Raw genomic sequence first — 19,306 nt, forward strand, 5'->3', positions numbered from 1 at the left:
TACTGTTTGTTGCAGTATCTTCTCGATATTCAGGTTTAAAACTTTCCATTACTAGAAGAAAAAAAAAAACACAAACCAAAAGTCATGCATTGTCTTCTTTTAGTGCTATTATACTAGAAAGTCATACAGCATTAGCTGTACCTGCACACCGAAACTCAAGCACTGCCAACCCACAGGGGACATGTGTCACACTGGCTTAAAAATGTTTCTATTGGGTTGATTTATTCTAGAATAGAGAGGGGAATAAAATACACCAGAAACAAAAACCCAGTGTACACATGAAGGCTCTTCCCACTGCAATGTTTTCAGTGCAGAAGCCTACAGTCATGACAGCCATTGCTGTAAACTGCACTGAGCTGGCTGGGCGTGTGTGCATTGAGTCACTCATGTCGCACGGTCCCATGCCTGCTGATAGTCATCTGAACATCTCCTCGAGTCAACAGAGAGAGGCAGACACCCCCAGAAAGTGATTCACCCTGTCCTAAGATCCATGTGTGGGACAAGCGGGGTTGACTCATGCTCTCAAAGTGTCTGTCTCCCTTAACAGGGGAGTGTGGGGACTTGCCAACACCAGCAGTCAGGCAGGATGAGTCCTACCCTTACCAAACAGTTCATGTCCTCCTCATCTGCACTAAGATCTGAGGGGGAAAACTAAGTATCTGCAGAATTTTTGACATATTCCTGCCATTGTTTAAAAATCCATGACTTTGTGGCAAAGGTGAACTTTGGCATCCTAGCAATGAGCAGGACTGTACCTGGGTGTCAGGGGGGTGCAATGAGGTGGACATCAACAGGAACCATGGAGCAATATGAAGATTTCTGCAGTACTTCTTACTGTGTTGCTACATAAATTATTCCCTGGCTTTTTCATTCAGACTTAAATGACAAAGTAAGCCTTGGCTTTTGTCATCTTGACCATGAGTTTCTCAATCCCATCTTTTCCTGTTATTTCTAGCCTGTGACATCTTCATACAATGTACAGTTTTCACAGACTGTGGGATAAACTTTTCTTTCTTTTCCACTTTTCCGGGCCTTATTTCTAAGCAACTATAGAGACATCTCCAATTATAACTAAAAGAAAAAAAAGTCCTGACAAATTGGATCACATGGGAAATAGTTTTTTTATTTTGATTTCGACATTTGCACATGGTGACTGATGCACCTTCATCTAGCATGAGTAGGTTTCAACTCCCTTCCAAGGTTTGTTTATCAAAGGCTTGGGGTTGGTTCAAAACTGGAGTCACTTCCAAAAACCCACTCCCACTCCTCCCACTGTGCTTAGTCTTGGGAGTGGAAAATACCTGCCATGCATTGCCACCTCTTTGTGGGCATTCTCCGGCCAGGAGGACATCAACTACCATGGGCTGGATGCCCTATGGCTGCATCTGTGGGATCTGTATCTCAACTATATGTAAAAAGTGAGAGTAGTGGAGACTGGGGTTATCTTCAAACTCTCTGGACCAGGCTGTATAACAGCTCTCAAACTCCTCCTCTCACCTGCTAGGAGCAGTGAGTGACTCACATGTCATAATCACCTCCATTGAAGAGTCAAGCCCATGTGTCTTGAATGACACATCACAAGAATTAGTTCCACAAGTCCTTTTAGTAATGTCTTCTCAAGCCCTTTGATGAGACACCTCCTAACTTACATTCAGCATGATGAGACAGAGCTCTGTGATGTCCCCATTTGGCAGAAGCAGCACTAAGATTTGAAGGATTAATCCAAGGTCTCATATAAAATCTGTGCTACAGCAGGGAATCAATCTCTATCACATCACTGGGTTCCTTGCATTTCAGGCAGAATTCAGCTTCTACTATAGAGATTCACCCTGTGGTGTCCATGGGTGAGTGACATCTCTTTACTCAATGGAGAACTAAGACTTACTGCAACCATAACAGATGGGAAACCAGCAACATTTGAGATGCTGTAGGATATCCCAGACCTCCGTATGGAGCTGGCAGATGTAACAAACTTGCACAGAGAAGACATGAACATTTTCGAGCTGAGAGCTGGAGTGAGGCAGGGTAATCAGGGCATCTAAAATAATGCTAGGCAAAAGTCAACCAAATTGCTCCTTCACCCAGTGGAGCCAGAGCTGTATGATGGTCATTGTTTAGACCCTGTGGCTGTGTTGCCTACATCTCCACTGAATACAAGGGAAGTCTGGACATTCCCATCATGTGAAGACACCTCCATTGAAGACACCTTTGTTTAGGTGTCTGAACCTGGAGTGGAACTTGTCCATCACCTTGAACTTCCTTGATGTTGACTTGAGCAATCTGGTCTAGTGCCCCTTCCCATGGCAGGGGGGTTGGAACTAGATGATCCCTTCCCACCCAAACCATCCTATAATTCTATGATTCTTGGCATAGTAACTCTGCCTTTCTCAGGGGGAGCTAATGAACAGTTGTCAGTGGTAAACATGTGGCATGGAGACTAAGCACCAGTAAGTGGTGAAGAGAAAGGAGAAAGAAGCGGAAAATAAGGCAGCTACACAAAAAGTTAAACTTTCTGAGAAGAATGTCAGACCAAGGAATAGAGTCTCTGAGAAATGGAAATTAGCCATTTCCTTACATCATGAAAACAGGAGTGGACTAGAGTATAAGGTAGGTAATGATCTCATATCAGAGAAGAGGAGGATGAGCCATTTGAAGTCCAAAGAAAGCTCCTGGATCGTTGCTGAAGCTCACACGGACAGGCTGAATTTCAGCTTGTTTTGTTTTTCATCCTCTAGTTCCTACTGATGGCCCAGAAAAAGAAAAGGCCAACTCAGAAATATAATGAGGGTCTTTGAAAAACCCACATCCACAAGGGAGACTCAAAACAATGACTCCCCTTACTTTTCCATTGCTGATTTTAAAGCCCATATATATGCAGGAATAAAAACAGCACATGGAATGCCAAGCCAGTCTATCTGGCCTATTCATGCTATGCAATTACACGTGGTTTTACAATTAGTATAATAAAAGCTGTAGACAAATCACACACACACAAATGAACATTTAAAATGAGCAATATATCCATTTTTTTCCCCTTACTCGTAGTGTTGTTCAGCTGAGGAGAGAGGTTTTCACTAGGGGTATGTAGAGTTTTCATCATTAATCCAGCTGCAGGTTATGAGCATAAAGTAATTTGAATGCACTTACTGTAGCATATTCCCTAAGTATTTACTGTGGTGCCTGTCCCTTTAAAGCTGAAAATTATGCCTAAATGGTGTTCTATTTCTTTTTTGACATTAATTGTCCTGAAGATTCTACTAGAAGAAAATGGGAAGATACCAACATTTCTCCCGGTTAAGCTGGACAGGAGACATTCCATCCAACATTAAACATTCCAGCAGCCCCTCCATGGAGGCAGTGCTTGCTTAATGCCAAGTGCCACGTCTCAGTTCCTCCCCATCCCTCACTGGCTGCTCAGGCCTCTGTGCTGTGAACCCTGTTATCATGTTTTCCCCTTTGGGTGGCACGTTTCTCCCTGAAGGTTGGTACGAACTGAGGAACAGGTTTTCATTTCAATGCACACAGAGTGAAAATGCTTTCACATACCAAAGAGACTGAGCCAGATTCTGCTCTTGTAACAACATTGCCTGAAAGCTGCTCCCCCTTAGTTTTTAATCTGTTTTTAATTTATTTGTACCAGAGTGAAAGGGATCAGAATCAGGCTCCAGGTTCAATTTAATTTGTCCCTGCTGTATTTTGATGCTTGATCTTTCCTTTTTCATTCCTTTCAGTGGAGGGAATGACTTTTCTTTCCTTCATTCTCCTTCTTTGTTTTTCACTTTAAACATAGAAGAATATAGTCCATTCCCCGTATATAAATAATAAAGGGCTGCATAGACTGTTTTGGCATTAATTTTCCTCTTAGGACTTCAGGACACTTCCTTAACCAGTTTCTCCAGTGTGCCACCAGTCCACTACAGATATGGTGACCATCACCAGTCATTCTGACCCAGGCCTGGCCTGCCTTCATCTATGTGCCACCTATTTCTATGGTCACGTAACACTCTGCAGGTGCTCTGTGGGTGAAACCAAGCCCAAAAGGTGAGCTGAACTTAGGTTCAGTATTTTTGACTTCTCAATTCCTGTGGCTGCTTTTAATGGAAAGAATGGGGTTGGCTAAAAACAAGACCTCTCCTCAGGGGATGACTTATCTCACACATCTCAACAACAGAAGATGAGTCAAGTCATGTTTTGGAGCATTTGCCTCTACCCAGTGACTACTAACGGAGTCAACTTCATTTATACAGTTTAACATAAAGCTTAAACTGTCTAAGATGAATTCAGCAGCTTAGCAAGGAGGATGGATCCCATCCTCAGGGCCCAAGAGAGCTGAGGGATCTATTGTCCTTTGGGAGATGATTGATAAAAGATGGAGATGTGCTGAAACAGTTCCTAGAGCTGAACTTCCCTAAATTTGTTAGAAGAGTATGAGTCTACACTGGGATCTGCCTTTGGTTACAGGACTGCCAGCTTACCTCTGTACTTGACTCAGACCTGGAGTGACCAGTCACAAAAACCAGATCCTGACACCAGGAAGAGATGTGACTTGAAGACTGGGTTTTCTATGGGTGACACCAGTGTCTTGTCCTTTGTTCTTTTCTCAAGAAAAATGTTTTGGTTTCATTGGCAAAGGGTGAATTTCAAATCCCCAGGATCTGCCCCCTTGGTAGGGAGCTCTTCTGAGGCTTTCCTTCAAGGAACATGCACAGCCCCACTCTCCCCAGGGCCTGACCCTCATAGGACACAGCCTCACCAGTCTATAAGAAATGGAAAACTACTGGTGCCTGTTTGGGAAAGGGAGGAAGCAAAGATAAGTAATTCAGTTCAGGGATCAATCTCCAAGTAGATCTGGACAACAAGAAGTAGGTCTTCTACCACTGAATCTCACTGGGAATTCTTCACATGAGGCTTGCTTTGAGTTTCTGTACAGGACAGGCCATGTCCAAGCTTGCACAAGGAAGGCTCTTCCACATTAGACCAGAGGAGCATCCACATTCCCAAATCTTTTATTGTGAGAGTGTGAAAGTCCATAGCAAGGCAACTTCAAAACAGTTTGCTCACACAGAGAGTTGCCCTCCCACCCCTTGCCAGTTAAAGGCTGGCTGATGTCATGAAATAGGAATGCTTCCTAAAACCTTTTCTTTTTGCTCAATTAAGATGTCCTCACTGACCTGAGAAGCACTGGATCTCTTTTAAGTTCCCCACCAGCTTTTGTCTTAGCAGTGCCTTTAGGAACTGAGGCCCACAGGTTCACTACAGATTGTGTTTGCAAAGGACTTGCCTTCTTCCCCTTTCATCCTGCTGCCTTTCAGTTCTCCCAAATGCTCCGTTTGCTCAACTGCTGGAAGAGGTGACCGACCATGTTCCTCTGATCTGTGCTCTCATTATCTCAGCTGCTTCTGTCATGTCTCCTCCTACTCATCTCCTCTGTGAACTCAGGAGCTGCCAAACTGGCTCAGACCCTGGGGCCATCCAGTCTTGTATCTCCTCCTGGATGCAAGCCAACAACTGATCCTTCTGCAGGCAGCACAAGCAACCCAGGCCAAGCAGAAATAGGATAATCTGCCCTCTGTTTTGGATTGTCCTTGAATACCCTCAGCAAAGTGTTAAATCTGCTGTTGCAAATGTTGACTATCACCCACCACACAAGGATTGGCAAAGCTTCCCCCTGTTTTAAAACACTCTTAATTAAGATCTTCCTCGCATCATGTGCCTCAGTGTTTATCCCATCCAAGGAGATCTATCTGAGACATGGGATGAACTGCCCTCTGGAAATGCTGCTCTGTCTCTCCATTGACTCTACCTGAAGTGTGGATAAACAAACCAAAATGACCAAACAAGGAGAAGTGGATAAGATGAAAAGTACTGTAGATAGCAGGGATTTGGTATCCACCAAATCCCCGCAAGAGCTCAGAGGAGGGCCTTCAGTCCCAGAAAGGTGAGGAGAGCAGAGAGGATGCTTGGGGAAACCTGTTCCTGACTTCAAGATAAGCAGAATAACTGGCATTGACTTCTACAGAGAAGTTGCCAGACCCAACACAGCATGGACAAATTTGAATGATGCAACACAAATATTTTATACTACTGAAGGCCAAGCAGGCAAACGTATTGGACTACACCACCTTTAAAGGTCCCTTCCAACCCAAACTGTTCTATGATTCTATGAAAATGACCCCCCAACACCCTCCTAATGGGAGAAGCATGTTGCGACTAGTCAGAGGATACATTTCAGTTGCATTGCTCTGAACAACCAGAGTTATCACCATCCTCAAGAAAGTGGTAGTAAAAACACAAAATCCACTCGCTACAACAAGAAGGCAGCTGATCTCAGCAGGCATATATGTACACAGTCCTCACAGGCATGTAAGATCACTATTTGCTTTTCATAACAGCCTTGCCCCTTTCCTAGGATGCTGACTGCAGGTATCCCAGGTTGTACCTATTTATGTAGGCAAAAAAGCTGCTGACATCCACTCCACAGCTGAAACATTTCTATTGGCACTTACCTAAAGCTAGTATCTCAGTCCTTAGATATGCACAGATCTTCAAACAAGCCTCATCTCACTTAGTGAGCTGAGATCTTTGATCTTGTATAGTGGCTCACCACCAGATAATGGCTCACAAAAAAGAACAGGAGAGAGGAGGAGAGCACATGGGAAGCCAGGCCTTGAGAAATCCTGGGTTATTGTGGTGACATCTAAACTAGCAACCAAGAAACACAGCCAGAGCTATTCAATGACCCTGAGCCCAGCTGGCAGAGTCTGCCATGTCCACACTATTAAACTTTCTTAGTAGTTGTATCCAAACTGCCTTTTGGGAATGGATCCTGGACTATGTGAACTCTTTTTGTCATGCCTGGGAAAGCTCTGGGAAAGGCCTAGCTGGCCAAAACTGTTCCAGAGATCATGTTAGCAGAGTCACTTGAGTGTCAGTGCTTGGGCCTCAGCCTTGTTTGCATTAAGGTATATACATAATCTGTGAGCAGTCCTCTGCCTGTCACAAACATGGTCATATTGTTCCCTTCATCACTTTAAAAAATAATGTGGAAAATGTGGTTTAACTGCTGGACATGGAGTCTCTCATATTACCAGTTTTTCCAGGCTGGGGTTTTTGGCAGAGGAAATTAGCCTAAGTGGCTGCTCTGGGGAGCCTAGGAATGTCAGCTAGAGCTTCAGAATGGTGGAATACAGAAGTGTAGGCAGCTTTATGCCAGCAAAATGTCATTTTGTCAGTGTAAGCTAATTCTTCAGCTACTCTCTCAAAGCTGTGTCTAAGAAAAAGGCCACAGTGACTCTTATTGCTACAGATAGATGGGCAAACCTTGCCTTATGGAGAAAAGCCCTGTTATGAAGGTCCACTAGAGTTTGGTGAATAGTTTCAGTCCTAAAGAAGCTGGAGACAGTAATGGAGTAGAGGAAAGGAAGGACATACTGTAAGACTAAGCTTTCCTTCGTTGTTCCTTTTGATGTGACATTATTATGATATTATTTATGACATATAGCTATTTATTTTGAAATCCCTCCTCCACTTTGAAACTTCCCCTAAATGTTAAGGAAATAAAAGGAAAATAAATTTCTGTCCCACTCTGACAAAAAGCAAACAGTTCCACTTCAGGGGGGCTATTTTGGGGGTATTAATATAGAACAGTTCTTTTCTTTGTGATTTTTGGCCAGTAAACCAGAAATCTCATTAGTCCTACTTATGGTGTTTTTGATGTCAGTGTGGGACGACATTTGATGGTGTTTCCAATTAGCATTAGCTGCTGTTAGGACTTAATTTGGGGTTTGTGTATCCTGGTAACCCACATCCCCTGCAGGATTCAAGATATTTTACACATGTGACAATATCTCTGCAGGATGTTCCCACAGTGCCCTGGTGCTTCCTCCCCCAGTGCTTCCTCCAAAGGGCATGCTGAATCTCATGTGGACAGGGCTTCCTCAAGGTTCCTAGGGATGCTTGGCACCAACAGCTGTGTCTCTCTCCATCTTCTAATGATACACACAGGAATGAGAGATGATCTGGTCTGAGCCTGGTCTAAATTGATCCAGGTACCAATTACATGGGCTAATTCTGCTGTGGAAATGTGCTGGGGGAGTAGCAGCCAGGATTTTCTGGGCTCACTTTTTTGGAAATAGAGCATAAGAGCTCTTATACCTGTCTATTTTTGTCAAAGCCTGTATGAATTGCCACTATTCAGACTGAGATGCCCTCTGCACAGTCATCACTGCAATTATAAAGACTACAGTTAAATTCCTGTTAATCTGGATGACTTTAATCACTGTCTCAGAATCACACTGAAAAAGAACCCCACATGAATCCCCCAAAGTCAACAGCCACAGGCAGGAGGATCTGAAGCTCTTCATGAGACCCCAAGAGATTTCACTTGAAATGCTCCATCAGGATGTCCTGACAACTCCTCCAGCAAGGACAGGTTTTTAATCTTCGCATGCAGAGAAAAATATCTCTTTGTGGGCATTGTTACAGGACAGTAGAGCCTAGCACAGAAACCTGGTTCAACCTGAAAGGAACACAGCCAGCAGAGAAGTGTACAAGTCTTCTCTACAGACTTCTATTGTGTTTTTTTTTTTTGGTGCACTTTCTGGTTACTCTTCTGCTTACTTGCCTCTGACCTCAGTTCAGAAATCGGAGTAACCTGAGCAGAGCTTTGAACCTAGGTGGTCATCAATGTGGCTCAGAGGCATCCAAATCTTACCAGGCACCTGAGATGGCAGAAAAGTCAACTTAAGTTACCCTTAGAGTTAATATGGACAGCTAGGCACTACCATTAACAGGGATCTACCATAGATCTCTAGAGACTAAAGACACCCAACTATGACTGTGCTGCTCTTATGTAGAATCTTGGAATCACAGAATGGTTTGGGCTGGAAAGAACCTTAAAGATCATCTACTTCGAACCCCCCTGCCATGAGCAGGGACACCACTCAACACTCTTGTAGCCTGTTGATTAGATGTCCAGTGTTGTGTGGTTGTTGATTGCTGAGATCTAGGGTTTTTCCCTCTGCTATTTAAAATAAGTCTTTCCCAGAGCAACAAGAGAAAAAAAACCTGAATGCATGATCACTTTAGCTGGGAAAAATAAGGTGGCAAAATCCAAGAATTACTCCTGAAGGAAAAATCATATTGCACATTCAACAGCTGGTTCTTTATGCAGGACACTTTAGACACAACTTTTAGCAGCCAGTTCTTTGCTCAGATTCTTGAGTATATTGAATATCTTAGCAGACTCCAGCAGAGACGCTCCTGATTTACACTCTGCAAAGATCAGAATGAGCCTCTTCCATCGGGATTTTTTAGACCTAATGATATTTCAATTCTACCATTAGAAACCTTTAGAAAAGAAACAAATCTTAGGATACTGCTAGAATATACTGACATGGGAAAAAAAAAAAACAAAAAAACAACCTCCTTTGCTAAGGAAAACAACACATGGCTTGATTCAGAATAAAATCTTTCCCCACTCATTTCTATGTCCTGAGTAGGGTAGTTGTCATGAAACATCACAACTCCATGAAAACATACAATATACTTGCATTTTAACACTGTGTGTTTGATATTTGTTGCAGCATCTTTATTCTGGCATTCTTTTTTTATTCAGATGAGAACCAGTCATTGGGAAGAATTTAAATCTACCTAGTACAAGTTGAAAGAATGTTGTAACCTTGCAGGAGGGGCTAAAATACTCTGAAAAAATAGAGAAGCATGTCACACCTGGAAAGAAATGCCCTAGGAGTTCTGTCTGCTTCTGAAAGTCACCGTTAGAATCTCTTTTCCCTAGCACAGGTCTGGGGTGCCTTCCAAACCTGAGACCCTGTGCCTAGAGATCAGTAACTGAGCAAAGCCTAATTCTGTTGATTGCTACATCCATGTCCTTATTCTGTCTCAGCCTCCAAAAACAGGGTGGCCCAATCCAGATTTCCTGTTGGGAATCATCCTTGGCCTGTGCTAACATCTGAGCCAAGCATAGGAATTGTTTGGGTTGGTGAAAGCTGCCGCAGGCTAAAAATATGCCAAGGACTGTGCTGATAAGTGAACCACGTGGATGACCAAGATCTGGTGGCTGTGCTCATGCTCTGCTGTGTTTCAGTTTATTAGCATAGATGAAACCCAACAGACTTGTCACCAGATTGGAAAAGCAACATCTTCTGCCAGAGCTTAGTGAAGGAACTTCCTGCTGTAAATACAGCTCCCACGGCCAGTTCCTTACAGAGGAAGCAACACCAATGCAGTATTTCAAACAGCCTGCTAATGGTTTGGCCTGGACACAGAAAGTCTGCAGGGCTTTAGAGAAATAACTTCATCCCAGTCCTGGAAATGCTTTTGAGCAGATGGGGGAGAGGAAGGAAACACAACTTGGTTCACACGCACTGGCCAAGGTAAGAGGGTCTTCATTCTTGCTGACCCTATGGCTTTAAAGTCTTTGTTATTGCATAAGGGGCCATTGCTGGAATTGTCTCAGCATAATTGCAGGTGAGAGGACTGGTGTCCTGAAAAGAGGGATCATCTCAACACTTCTGGAGAGCCTGGCAGGGCATTTCTGTGAGGGGGAGTGACAACGTGACAAAAAAGGGATGTGGTGCAGCTGGTGCTGTCTTGCAGTGGAGTAGTTGAAGGCACCAGGGACATTGATTTCCAAGGATAACAGCAGGAACCTGTTTCTCCCTCTGCTTCCCATGCTTTGTAAGCTCTGCGAAGGTCTAGAGTGGCGTGTAGCAGGCCAGAACTCAAGGACACACCAGCATCCACTGGTTAAGTCATGCTCAGGTTGGCATGTCTCCCCTGGGTCTTTTTGCCTTCTCAGAAGTTCACGTGTGTACAAGATGGAGTTGAGACTGCCTCTTCAACAGATTAATGAACATCACCTTCCCCCAGGACAGGCTGAGATCAAACCATGCATCCATTCCCCTACTGCAAATGTTGGTTTGCACCTTAGGGTATTCCAGACATGTGCTCCTGCAATAGGGAAACAGCCGTGCCTGGTGGACATTCCCCTTCGGTGAGTGTCCATGTGAAGATGGGAATGCACTGAGGGCACTGAGAGCAGGAGGTTGGTCAAATGCCACTTCGGACAAAAGTCATTTCAGGAGATTGCCACTGACTAAGTAAATCTGCTGCACTCCCAGACTCGGGGCTGTCACCCTGAGCTAATCATCTAAACCAGCTGATAGTTTCTGAAACAAGAAAGTTCTTTCCTTCAATACTCAGCGATTTTGAGGCAGTTGCATCAACCTCAACTGCTCCATCTACATCAGGGTTGCAAACACAGAGAAGTCCCTGCCCAGCACACGCCCTGCGTCTTCTGATTTTTGCATACCCCACCTGCTCTCTGTTTTTCCAGAGTTAGCATGTTCTCCTGGGTGCCTGATGTGAAGCCCAGAGTTGCATGCTAGAGTGCCCTGAAGGCAAAAAGAGTTGAATTTCCATGTATGTTACTTGCCAATTACCCAGCAGTGTGCAGCCACCCTTCCTATGCTCTAATCATCAATCTGCCATAACAAGTATGTCTCCAAAAAAGTCTGCAGCATAAAATTACCTGAAAAAGCTTTAATTTCCTGCCTGGAATATGTTTGGCTTGAACTTGCTCCCCAGGAGCCTACAGTGTAACCTCGGGTTAGTCAAACCTCTCGGTCTGTGCCTCAGTTTCCCAGCTCCTAGGAACAGCATGAGCTAATGCTTGTTTAGTGCTCTGATGATGTAACCTCCCTCCCAATGACTACCACAGCCTTACGCAGCCTAAAGTTGGCAGCCCTGGCTCCCTGCCAGCACTGTCCCGAGAACGGTGACTCATCTTTATTGGCTGTGGCCTGTCATACGTGTGATGGTGGCATGTGACAAGGAACAGAAGGGGCTTTTTATCAGCACTCCAAAATAACTGAGCGAGAGCAATGGGAAGGTGGTGGATGGAGAAGCTGCAGGTGGCGACAGGCTAAAGGATGATGTCTTTCTTTGGGCTTGATCCAAAGTCCCTTTGGAAAAAAAAAACACCACCAAAAAAAAGCTGTCACTGGCTTCAAAGGCTCCTGGACTCAGTCCTTCCCTGCTGTGCTGGGACAATATGGGTGATGACAGAGCAAGCTTTCCCCATGCCACTCACTGCTAGTCTGCCTCGGGCTTGGCCTGCTCTCAGCATGCCAGAGCAAGACGTCCTCAGTGCCCACTGCCAACTGGGGAGATGGCTTTTTGATGCTGCTGGGAATTGGCCTGGGACCAGCCACTCATTTCAAGCAGGGCACCAAATTGCTATCTGTCATCCGGCTTTGGTGAGAGGGAGGGGAAGGCAGGAACTGAGCCATATGCCCCAGTCTGGCACAGCACTTGAGTCATATGAGTGGCCTCCCAGGCAAGCTGCTCATGTGTTGGGAGATATCTGGGCATTTTGTGAGGTGCCTCCTTGGTCTGCTAATGAACATTTAAAGGGAAACTGTGGCTGAATTAGGAAAAATTTTCAATGCAGATTTCCCTGCTTCATCCCTGCCAAGCCCCTTCAGCAAGCACACTACTGGGGGGGTCCCATTCAGACCTCTTCTGTCACAGAGAAATAGGGATGGGTGATGGATGTTTCACAGAATCATAGAATGATAGAACAGTTTATGTTTGAAGGGACCTTAAAGATCATCTAGTTCCAACCCCCTGCCATTATCAGGGACACCTCCCACTACACCAGGTTGCTCCAAGCCCCATCCAACCTCGCCTTCAATATTTCCAGGGATGGGGCAGCCACAGCTTCTCTGGGCAACCTGGGCTAGTGTCTCACCACCCTCACAGCAAAGATTTTCTTCCTCATGTCTCATCTAAATCTCCCCTCTTGCAGCTTGAAATTGTCCTCCCTCATCCCATCACTTCATGCCCTTGTAAAAACTTCATCTTTCCTGTAGCCGCTTCAGGTCCTGGAAGATGCTCTAAGGTCTCCCCTTCTGGAGCCTTTTCTTCTCCAGGTTGAACAACCCCAACTCTCTCAGCATGCTCCAGAGCAGAGCTGCTCCAGCCCTCTGATCAGCTTTGTGGCCTCCTCTGGACTTCTTTTTTGGGGACTCCAGAGCTGGTCATAGTGCTGCAGGTGAAGTCTCACCAGAGCTCAATAGAGGCAGCTTCCCATTTCTTTTACTCCCCAAGAAATGGCATGAGAGAGACAGAAAGAGAATATGTCTTCAGCCCCATAAGAAAATTTTTAGCATCTTTTTTTCCTATGATCACTCTGACAAAGTCCAGAGTGTGGGCTTAATTCATTATCACTTCTCACTCAGCTGCAGGAGCATCTAAAATGGGGCAGACTCATCCCAAACCCACTCAGCTGGATGGGAAATGCCATCTCTGGGCAGTGAGGATAATGCCTAACCCATTCCTGCTCCCCATCCTCCAACACCCCACAAAGATCAGTTAAGATCAGTTTTCTAAACTAAAGTGAAAGGAGAAAGCATCTCAGAGTGCTCGTGGAGTGCCCTTGCAGAAAAGGACAAGCTCTGATCATACGTGGCCTCCAGACGTGGTACAGAAAGAGTGAGGACGTGATGAAACAGATAGGACCTTTATTTGGGAGGGACAACAAAATCTAGCTACATTATTTATGAACTCCACCAGGATAACTCCTCAGCCAACACATCTCCAGTGGAGATGCCTACAATTGCCTTTTGCGCCTAACTTGGATCACTCTGCTTAAAAAAAGTGACAATGCAGACAGGCTGAAGCTCATGTTGCTTTTTCTTACATATACCAGCAGCTCCAGACTACTCATTGTGGGCTGCAGAGAGTGCTGAGACCTCACAAAATCCCTGAGATTTCAACAGGACTTTGCATAATGAAGGCTTACGCTGCAAATCTCTTTCAGATCAACAGCAGGGTTATGGAGGAGACGGGCACAGCATCAGTGGATAGACAGTCCTTTTTGTGGGGAGGAATCCTGTCCTGAAAACTTCAAGTGCAGGCAGGCAAATTCCCAGCAAAAGCCTTGCAAAAAGTACTCGTGACATGAGTGGAAGGACGTCAGAGGTTCTGCTAAATCTCAATTAAGTCTTAAAGTAGCCACATTAAAAATTAAATAGAAGGTAACCTTTTTAGGAGGAGATTTATGTTGAAAAAACAGAATCTCTCTCACCTCACTAACTGTCTAGAAGTTGGGTGTCTTCTTTAAGCTGGTTGTATGTGCTCCTTCCATTCAGTGCAGAGGAACAGGCATCTCTGCAGGGTGAAGTGGGTTAAGGATGGTTTATTTGGCAAGAAGTGAGGTGGATTATCGACTAGGAGTGACTAGGAAGTGAAGAGTGGGGTTGCTGGGCTTTTTTTGTTATAATTAATATTATGTTTTCCCCCAGAAATATGCCATGTTATTTAAATCAGGGAAGTCCTCTGGCCAGCGCTGTCCAGGCATCTGAGAGAGATGGCCACCATTTAATCCTTTCCCCTTCTACATCTTGGAGAGAGTTAAGGTGAGTAAGGGACAGGGCTGTGTCCTCTTCAGAGTCCCACCACCTCCTTTTGCCTGTGACGTCTAGTGAAAGGTGTCTCTGCCCATGGCAGAGGGTTGGAACTAGATAATATGTAAGGTCCCTTCCAACCCAAATCATTCTGTGATTCTATGCCCAAATGCATCACCAAGGTTCTGTCTAGATTCCATGGAGAAAGACACTGCTGGAGGGCAAGCATCTCATCTTACCTCCTCCAGCTTATCTGGATGTGGGCTGATCCATGTTTTGGAGGCATCCTTCCTCCCTCACCTTCCATCGACTCTGTTTGGACCCATACATCTGTGGTTGTAGCTGATGAATCCTCACAACAGGCCTGTGTGCCATCACTAGCTTCTTCCACATGCATATTCAGGAGCTGGTGTCGACCCATTTGTCCCAGCACAAGGTACTCCAGCTCAGGCTCCCAGTATGCACCTTCCAGAGTACAACGAGTTCCTGCTTATCTTCTCTGTGCTATTTTCTGCTCTTCCAAAGTCACTGGGTGATGGCAACTAAGCTGGGACCTGGTTTATCTTGTGCTAGGGTTATGATAAAGCAATGAATCTTGACCTTCATGAAATCTCAGGGGGTGTTGTCCCAAGCTTTACTGGAGTGAGACTTTACCTCAAATTCCAGCTCTAGCACTTCTGCTGCTAGGGGTGTCAGACCATGTAGGAGATACCAACTCTTGGGTGAGCAGGGGCCCACTGGTGAAACCGGTCCATTCTTCGAGCACTGCAGGAACTATAAACTCGTGTTCTGCCTAACCCTCTACCCAGGTGCCTCTCAGGGTGAAATGGCTCTTGCAATGCATGGTGAGGCTTTTTCAATCTACCCAATAGATACGGAAACCAGGAAATTAAGCATTAGCCTGACTGCATCCCCTTCTAGTCTTCGCAGCGCTGCCCCACACACTGCAACCACAATAGGCCCTTTCTGTCACCATGCTCCTTAACAGTTCTGGAGGAGATGCTCTGGGCTTGGGTAAAGACCTCCAGTATATTCACTCTTACTGTCTCAACAGCTACCTTGACATGGGAACTAGGAGAAAAAAGCAAATTTTGTCCTAGCCATCCCAGTAACTTTCTTTCTACAGCTCCTTAAATAGGAGAAGGAGACATTAGCCGACCCACTGGAAGAAGACTGGAGCCTGCTTTGGCTTCCTGCACTGGGCTTGGCATTGCAGTCTTAAGAGCTGGGAGGACTGAGGCTTGGAAGAGGGATGTATGCCATATAAAATGACATATGGACCTTGCTGTTGCACTAAAAGAATCATGGAATGGTTTGGGTTGGAAGGGACCTTTAAATATCATCTAGTTCCAACCCCCCTGCCATTATCAGGGACACCTCCCACTACACCAGGTTGCTCCAAGCCCCATTCAAACTGGCCTTGAACACTTCCAGGGATGGGGCAGCCACAACTTCTCTGGGCAACCTGGGCCAGTGTCTCACCACCCTCACAGTAAAGATTTTCTTCCTAATGTCTCATCCCAACCTCTCCTCTTGCAGCTTGAAACTGTTCCTCCTCATCCTATCACTCCATGCCCTTATCAAAAGTCTCTCCCCAACTTTTCTGTAGCCACTTCAGACACTGGAAGGTGCTCTAAAATCTCCCCTTCTGCAACCTTTTCTTCTCCAGACTGAACAACACCAACTCTCTCAGCCTGTCGCCACAGCAGAGGTGCTCCAGCCCTCTCTCTGACCATCTTCATGGCCTCCTCTGGAGTTGCTCCAACAGCTCCATGTCCTTCTTTTGTTGGTGACTCCAGAGCTGGACACAGCACTGCGGGGGGGGGGTCTCATGAGAGTTGAGAATCCTTTAGTGACTGGGTGAACCATACAGAAGGAATCTGGACATATCAGCACAGGATGTATTTGGGTTTATAAGCACTGTTGTGGGCCATTTTGTGTCCCTCAGTGTCACAGCTGATACTGTCCCTGTTCAGAGGCAGAACTGGCCTCTCCCTGTACAGCCTGAGAAGCCACACTCACCCAGACATGAGGAGTCAGGAGAGACTGGAGTTGATTTTTAAACATACTGCCTTCCTAACAATATCCATCTTCCTTTGGTTTCTGCCTGCTTTAAGGGAAATCTTTGATGCTCCTTTTCATAACGGCCCCTCTCAGCATTTAATTTCCTTGCACATAATTATGTACAGGCTGGGAGGAAGACAGAACAGGCATGGAGGAGCTGTAGGAGACCTTGCACCTGAGTCAGAAGCGCTGAGCAAGCTCTGCTGCTCGTATCCATCAGCATCCCAAGATCTGCAGGCACATCTCTGGCACAGGCTGGGAGGGGGAAGGCAGGGAGAAGGTTCACTGGGGACCCTGAGAGCTGGGCTGCTGGAGCGTGGCAGGCAAAGAGCCCTCCAGGGCTGGAGGAGGCAGGCAGGGACGTGCGCTGCCTTGGAAGAGAGCGCGGCTTGCTCGGTGTGGTGGAGGAACGGAGGAACTGCATAGCTGAAGAAGGAGGGGGGGGGGGGGCGGTGGTGTTGGAAAATGATGCAGCTTGTTCAGTGGATTAGGCAGCCATGCCTAGAAGTGGCAAACTGAAAGAGCTGCAGATTTGGAAGCCTAGAGGGATTATTCAGCCGTGTCACACAACAGAGGCCAGCAAACTTCACCCAGTGCTTTCTGTAGCCAGACCAACAAGCTGCATAACACCCTGGCAAGCCTCTTAGGTTAGGATTTATACATTTGATAGTAGGGTTAGTAATGTTGGAAGCAGCAGGAAAAGGGTGCTGGCAAATGTGAGCAGTGCTAGCAGGAGCTGCAGAAATGCATGTTCATCATGTCAGCATTTTGGAGGCTTGGAGAGCTCGTGATGAGAGGTTTCAGAAATAGGCTGCATAAATAGGAGAAGGGAGGCCTCTGTAAACAACTCTGATGGACATGTCCATAGTATGGAGGAAGGGGAGAGCAGTCGGACTTACTGATGCTCTAGGTAGCAGTGATCTTGGTCCAACCAGCAAAATTTAACCCTGAAGAGCTGCCAAGTTCCAATCCCACCTCTAAGAAACTCCTCAGTTCATAGAGTCACAGAATAGTTTGGGGTGGAAGGGACCTTAAGGATCATCTAGTTCCAACCCCCCCTGCATGGGCAGACACCTCCCATTAGACCAGTTGCTCAAAACCCCATCCAACCTGGTCTTGAAATAGCATGGTCTGCCAGAAATGGCATGCCACAAACTGGCTCTCTTTGGGAAGCATAATCCAAGTGTCATTCCTGGTGTGTGGTTTGAGCACAGGCTGAATAACCCAGCAGCTCACCAGCTGATGCTGCAGTTGGTCCTTGTGAAGGACAATTATTCCTCAAGCTGGTGACTCTTAGGCAGCCAGCATACCCATTGGCATGGGCTGGTAGAGCTGCTCACCCCAGGGCTGGGACAGGGGAAGATGCCTCTTGACTGGGGTGGATGCCCCATGCTCCAGGACATCACTACAGCAAAGCATATCAGAACTGGCAAACTCTTTGTGGTCACTTCCAAGCCTCCGCTCAGCTATCTACCTTTGCAGATACCTGCACTACAAAATCTCTGTCCCTACACAATGCCCTCCACTGCCTTCTCCCCTCTCTTTTCTTGGACTTGCTGAGAATCAGAGAGCCATTGACCAAGTCTTGATTCCTGAGCACTCTTTGGAAAAGGTCCTGCAGCTTTTATCTATAAAACCAAGCTCCTTATCCTACACTTCACACCATCAGAGCACCGCACAGGCATTGAAGCTTTTGTCCCTACAACACAAATTAAAACCTGGCCAGTTTTATCCTCCTGCTTAAGTAAGGAGGGAAACTGAGGCAGAGAAGGATTGTGTTTGCTTAGTTCCATGTGGCAAGCAAATGGTGACACTTGCCATAGCAGCAGAGATTGCCCCCTCCTGATAACACCATCATTTCTTTAGACTGGACCGGGTGTGGAAGAGCTGAAATCTCATCTTTTGACAGACAGTGTGTGGGGTTTTTTCTCAGCAGAACGAGCAGAAATTTTACCCAGCAGATGCAGTGTGGAGCTGGAATGAGATTTGTCCCAAGTGGCAGCCCCTTACACACTGGGTTGCGTAGGGCAGGCGGTTCGCAACACCGCCAGCAGCAGCTGAGCAGAGGACCAGAGAGGGGAGGCCGGGAGGATGGGGAGGGGGACACACGAGGGGGCCACTTACATGGTAATGTTTCTGCACGGTTCTTTTGGATCATTATGCAGAGCTGTAGCACCAGTTGAGGGGCGCTCTCCAGGAAAGTTTCCAGGAGGCGCAACATATTTACGTCTGCATATTCGTACATCATAGCCCAGTAGAAACGCCGCTGGTGTTCCTTCCGCCTCTGGCTCTGGATCCCCAGGTACATAGTTCGGATATACCTGCAGGAAACAGGAGGAAAAGCTGAGTGTGAGACTTCGGCTTGCATCAAAACACAAGGTGGACAGGGCTGTGGGCCAGCTGCATGGGGAGAGAGATGTTGTCTGGGTGAAATGGGAGTCTGGAATGCCTACACAGCTCCAACACCACCTCCTGCAGTATTTTGTATTGTAGGAGTGGGAAAACTTTCACTTGCACCATCCAGATGTGAAGCACAGGGGTAGGAAATGCTCATGGAGCTTCTGCACAAGAAAACAACTCCCTCACTTTGTTCTCATAACAAGAAAAGGAGGAACTCCTTGACAAATGCTGGCCACAACACTTGGTGGTGGCTTGACAGATTATAGAATCATCAAATCCTTCTGGTTGGAAAAGACCTTTAAGATCATCAAGTCAAACTGTCAACCCAGCACCGCCAAGGCCACCACTCAACCATGCCACTCAGTGCCACATCTACATGGCTTTGAAATCTCTCCAGGGATGGGGACTCCACC

The 19,306-nt window shown here is 46.1% G+C and overlaps 2 protein-coding genes across 2 annotated transcripts in view; both read right to left on the reverse strand.

Moving 5' to 3' along the window:
• LOC127382597 (gallinacin-13-like) overlaps positions 1–19,306 on the reverse strand; it is a 592,294-nt gene that overhangs the window by 11,714 nt on the left and 561,274 nt on the right. The window lies entirely within an intron of this gene.
• XKR6 (XK related 6) overlaps positions 1–19,306 on the reverse strand; it is a 182,703-nt gene that overhangs the window by 5,206 nt on the left and 158,191 nt on the right. The window contains exon 2 of the mRNA XM_051614383.1: positions 18,618–18,814. Coding sequence (XP_051470343.1) covers positions 18,618–18,814 — 197 coding nt within the window. The remainder of the gene's footprint in view (positions 1–18,617; positions 18,815–19,306) is intronic.

The sequence above is a fragment of the Apus apus genome, chromosome 3 (assembly GCF_020740795.1).
Source record: "Apus apus isolate bApuApu2 chromosome 3, bApuApu2.pri.cur, whole genome shotgun sequence".
NCBI classification, from domain to species: domain Eukaryota; kingdom Metazoa; phylum Chordata; class Aves; order Apodiformes; family Apodidae; genus Apus; species Apus apus.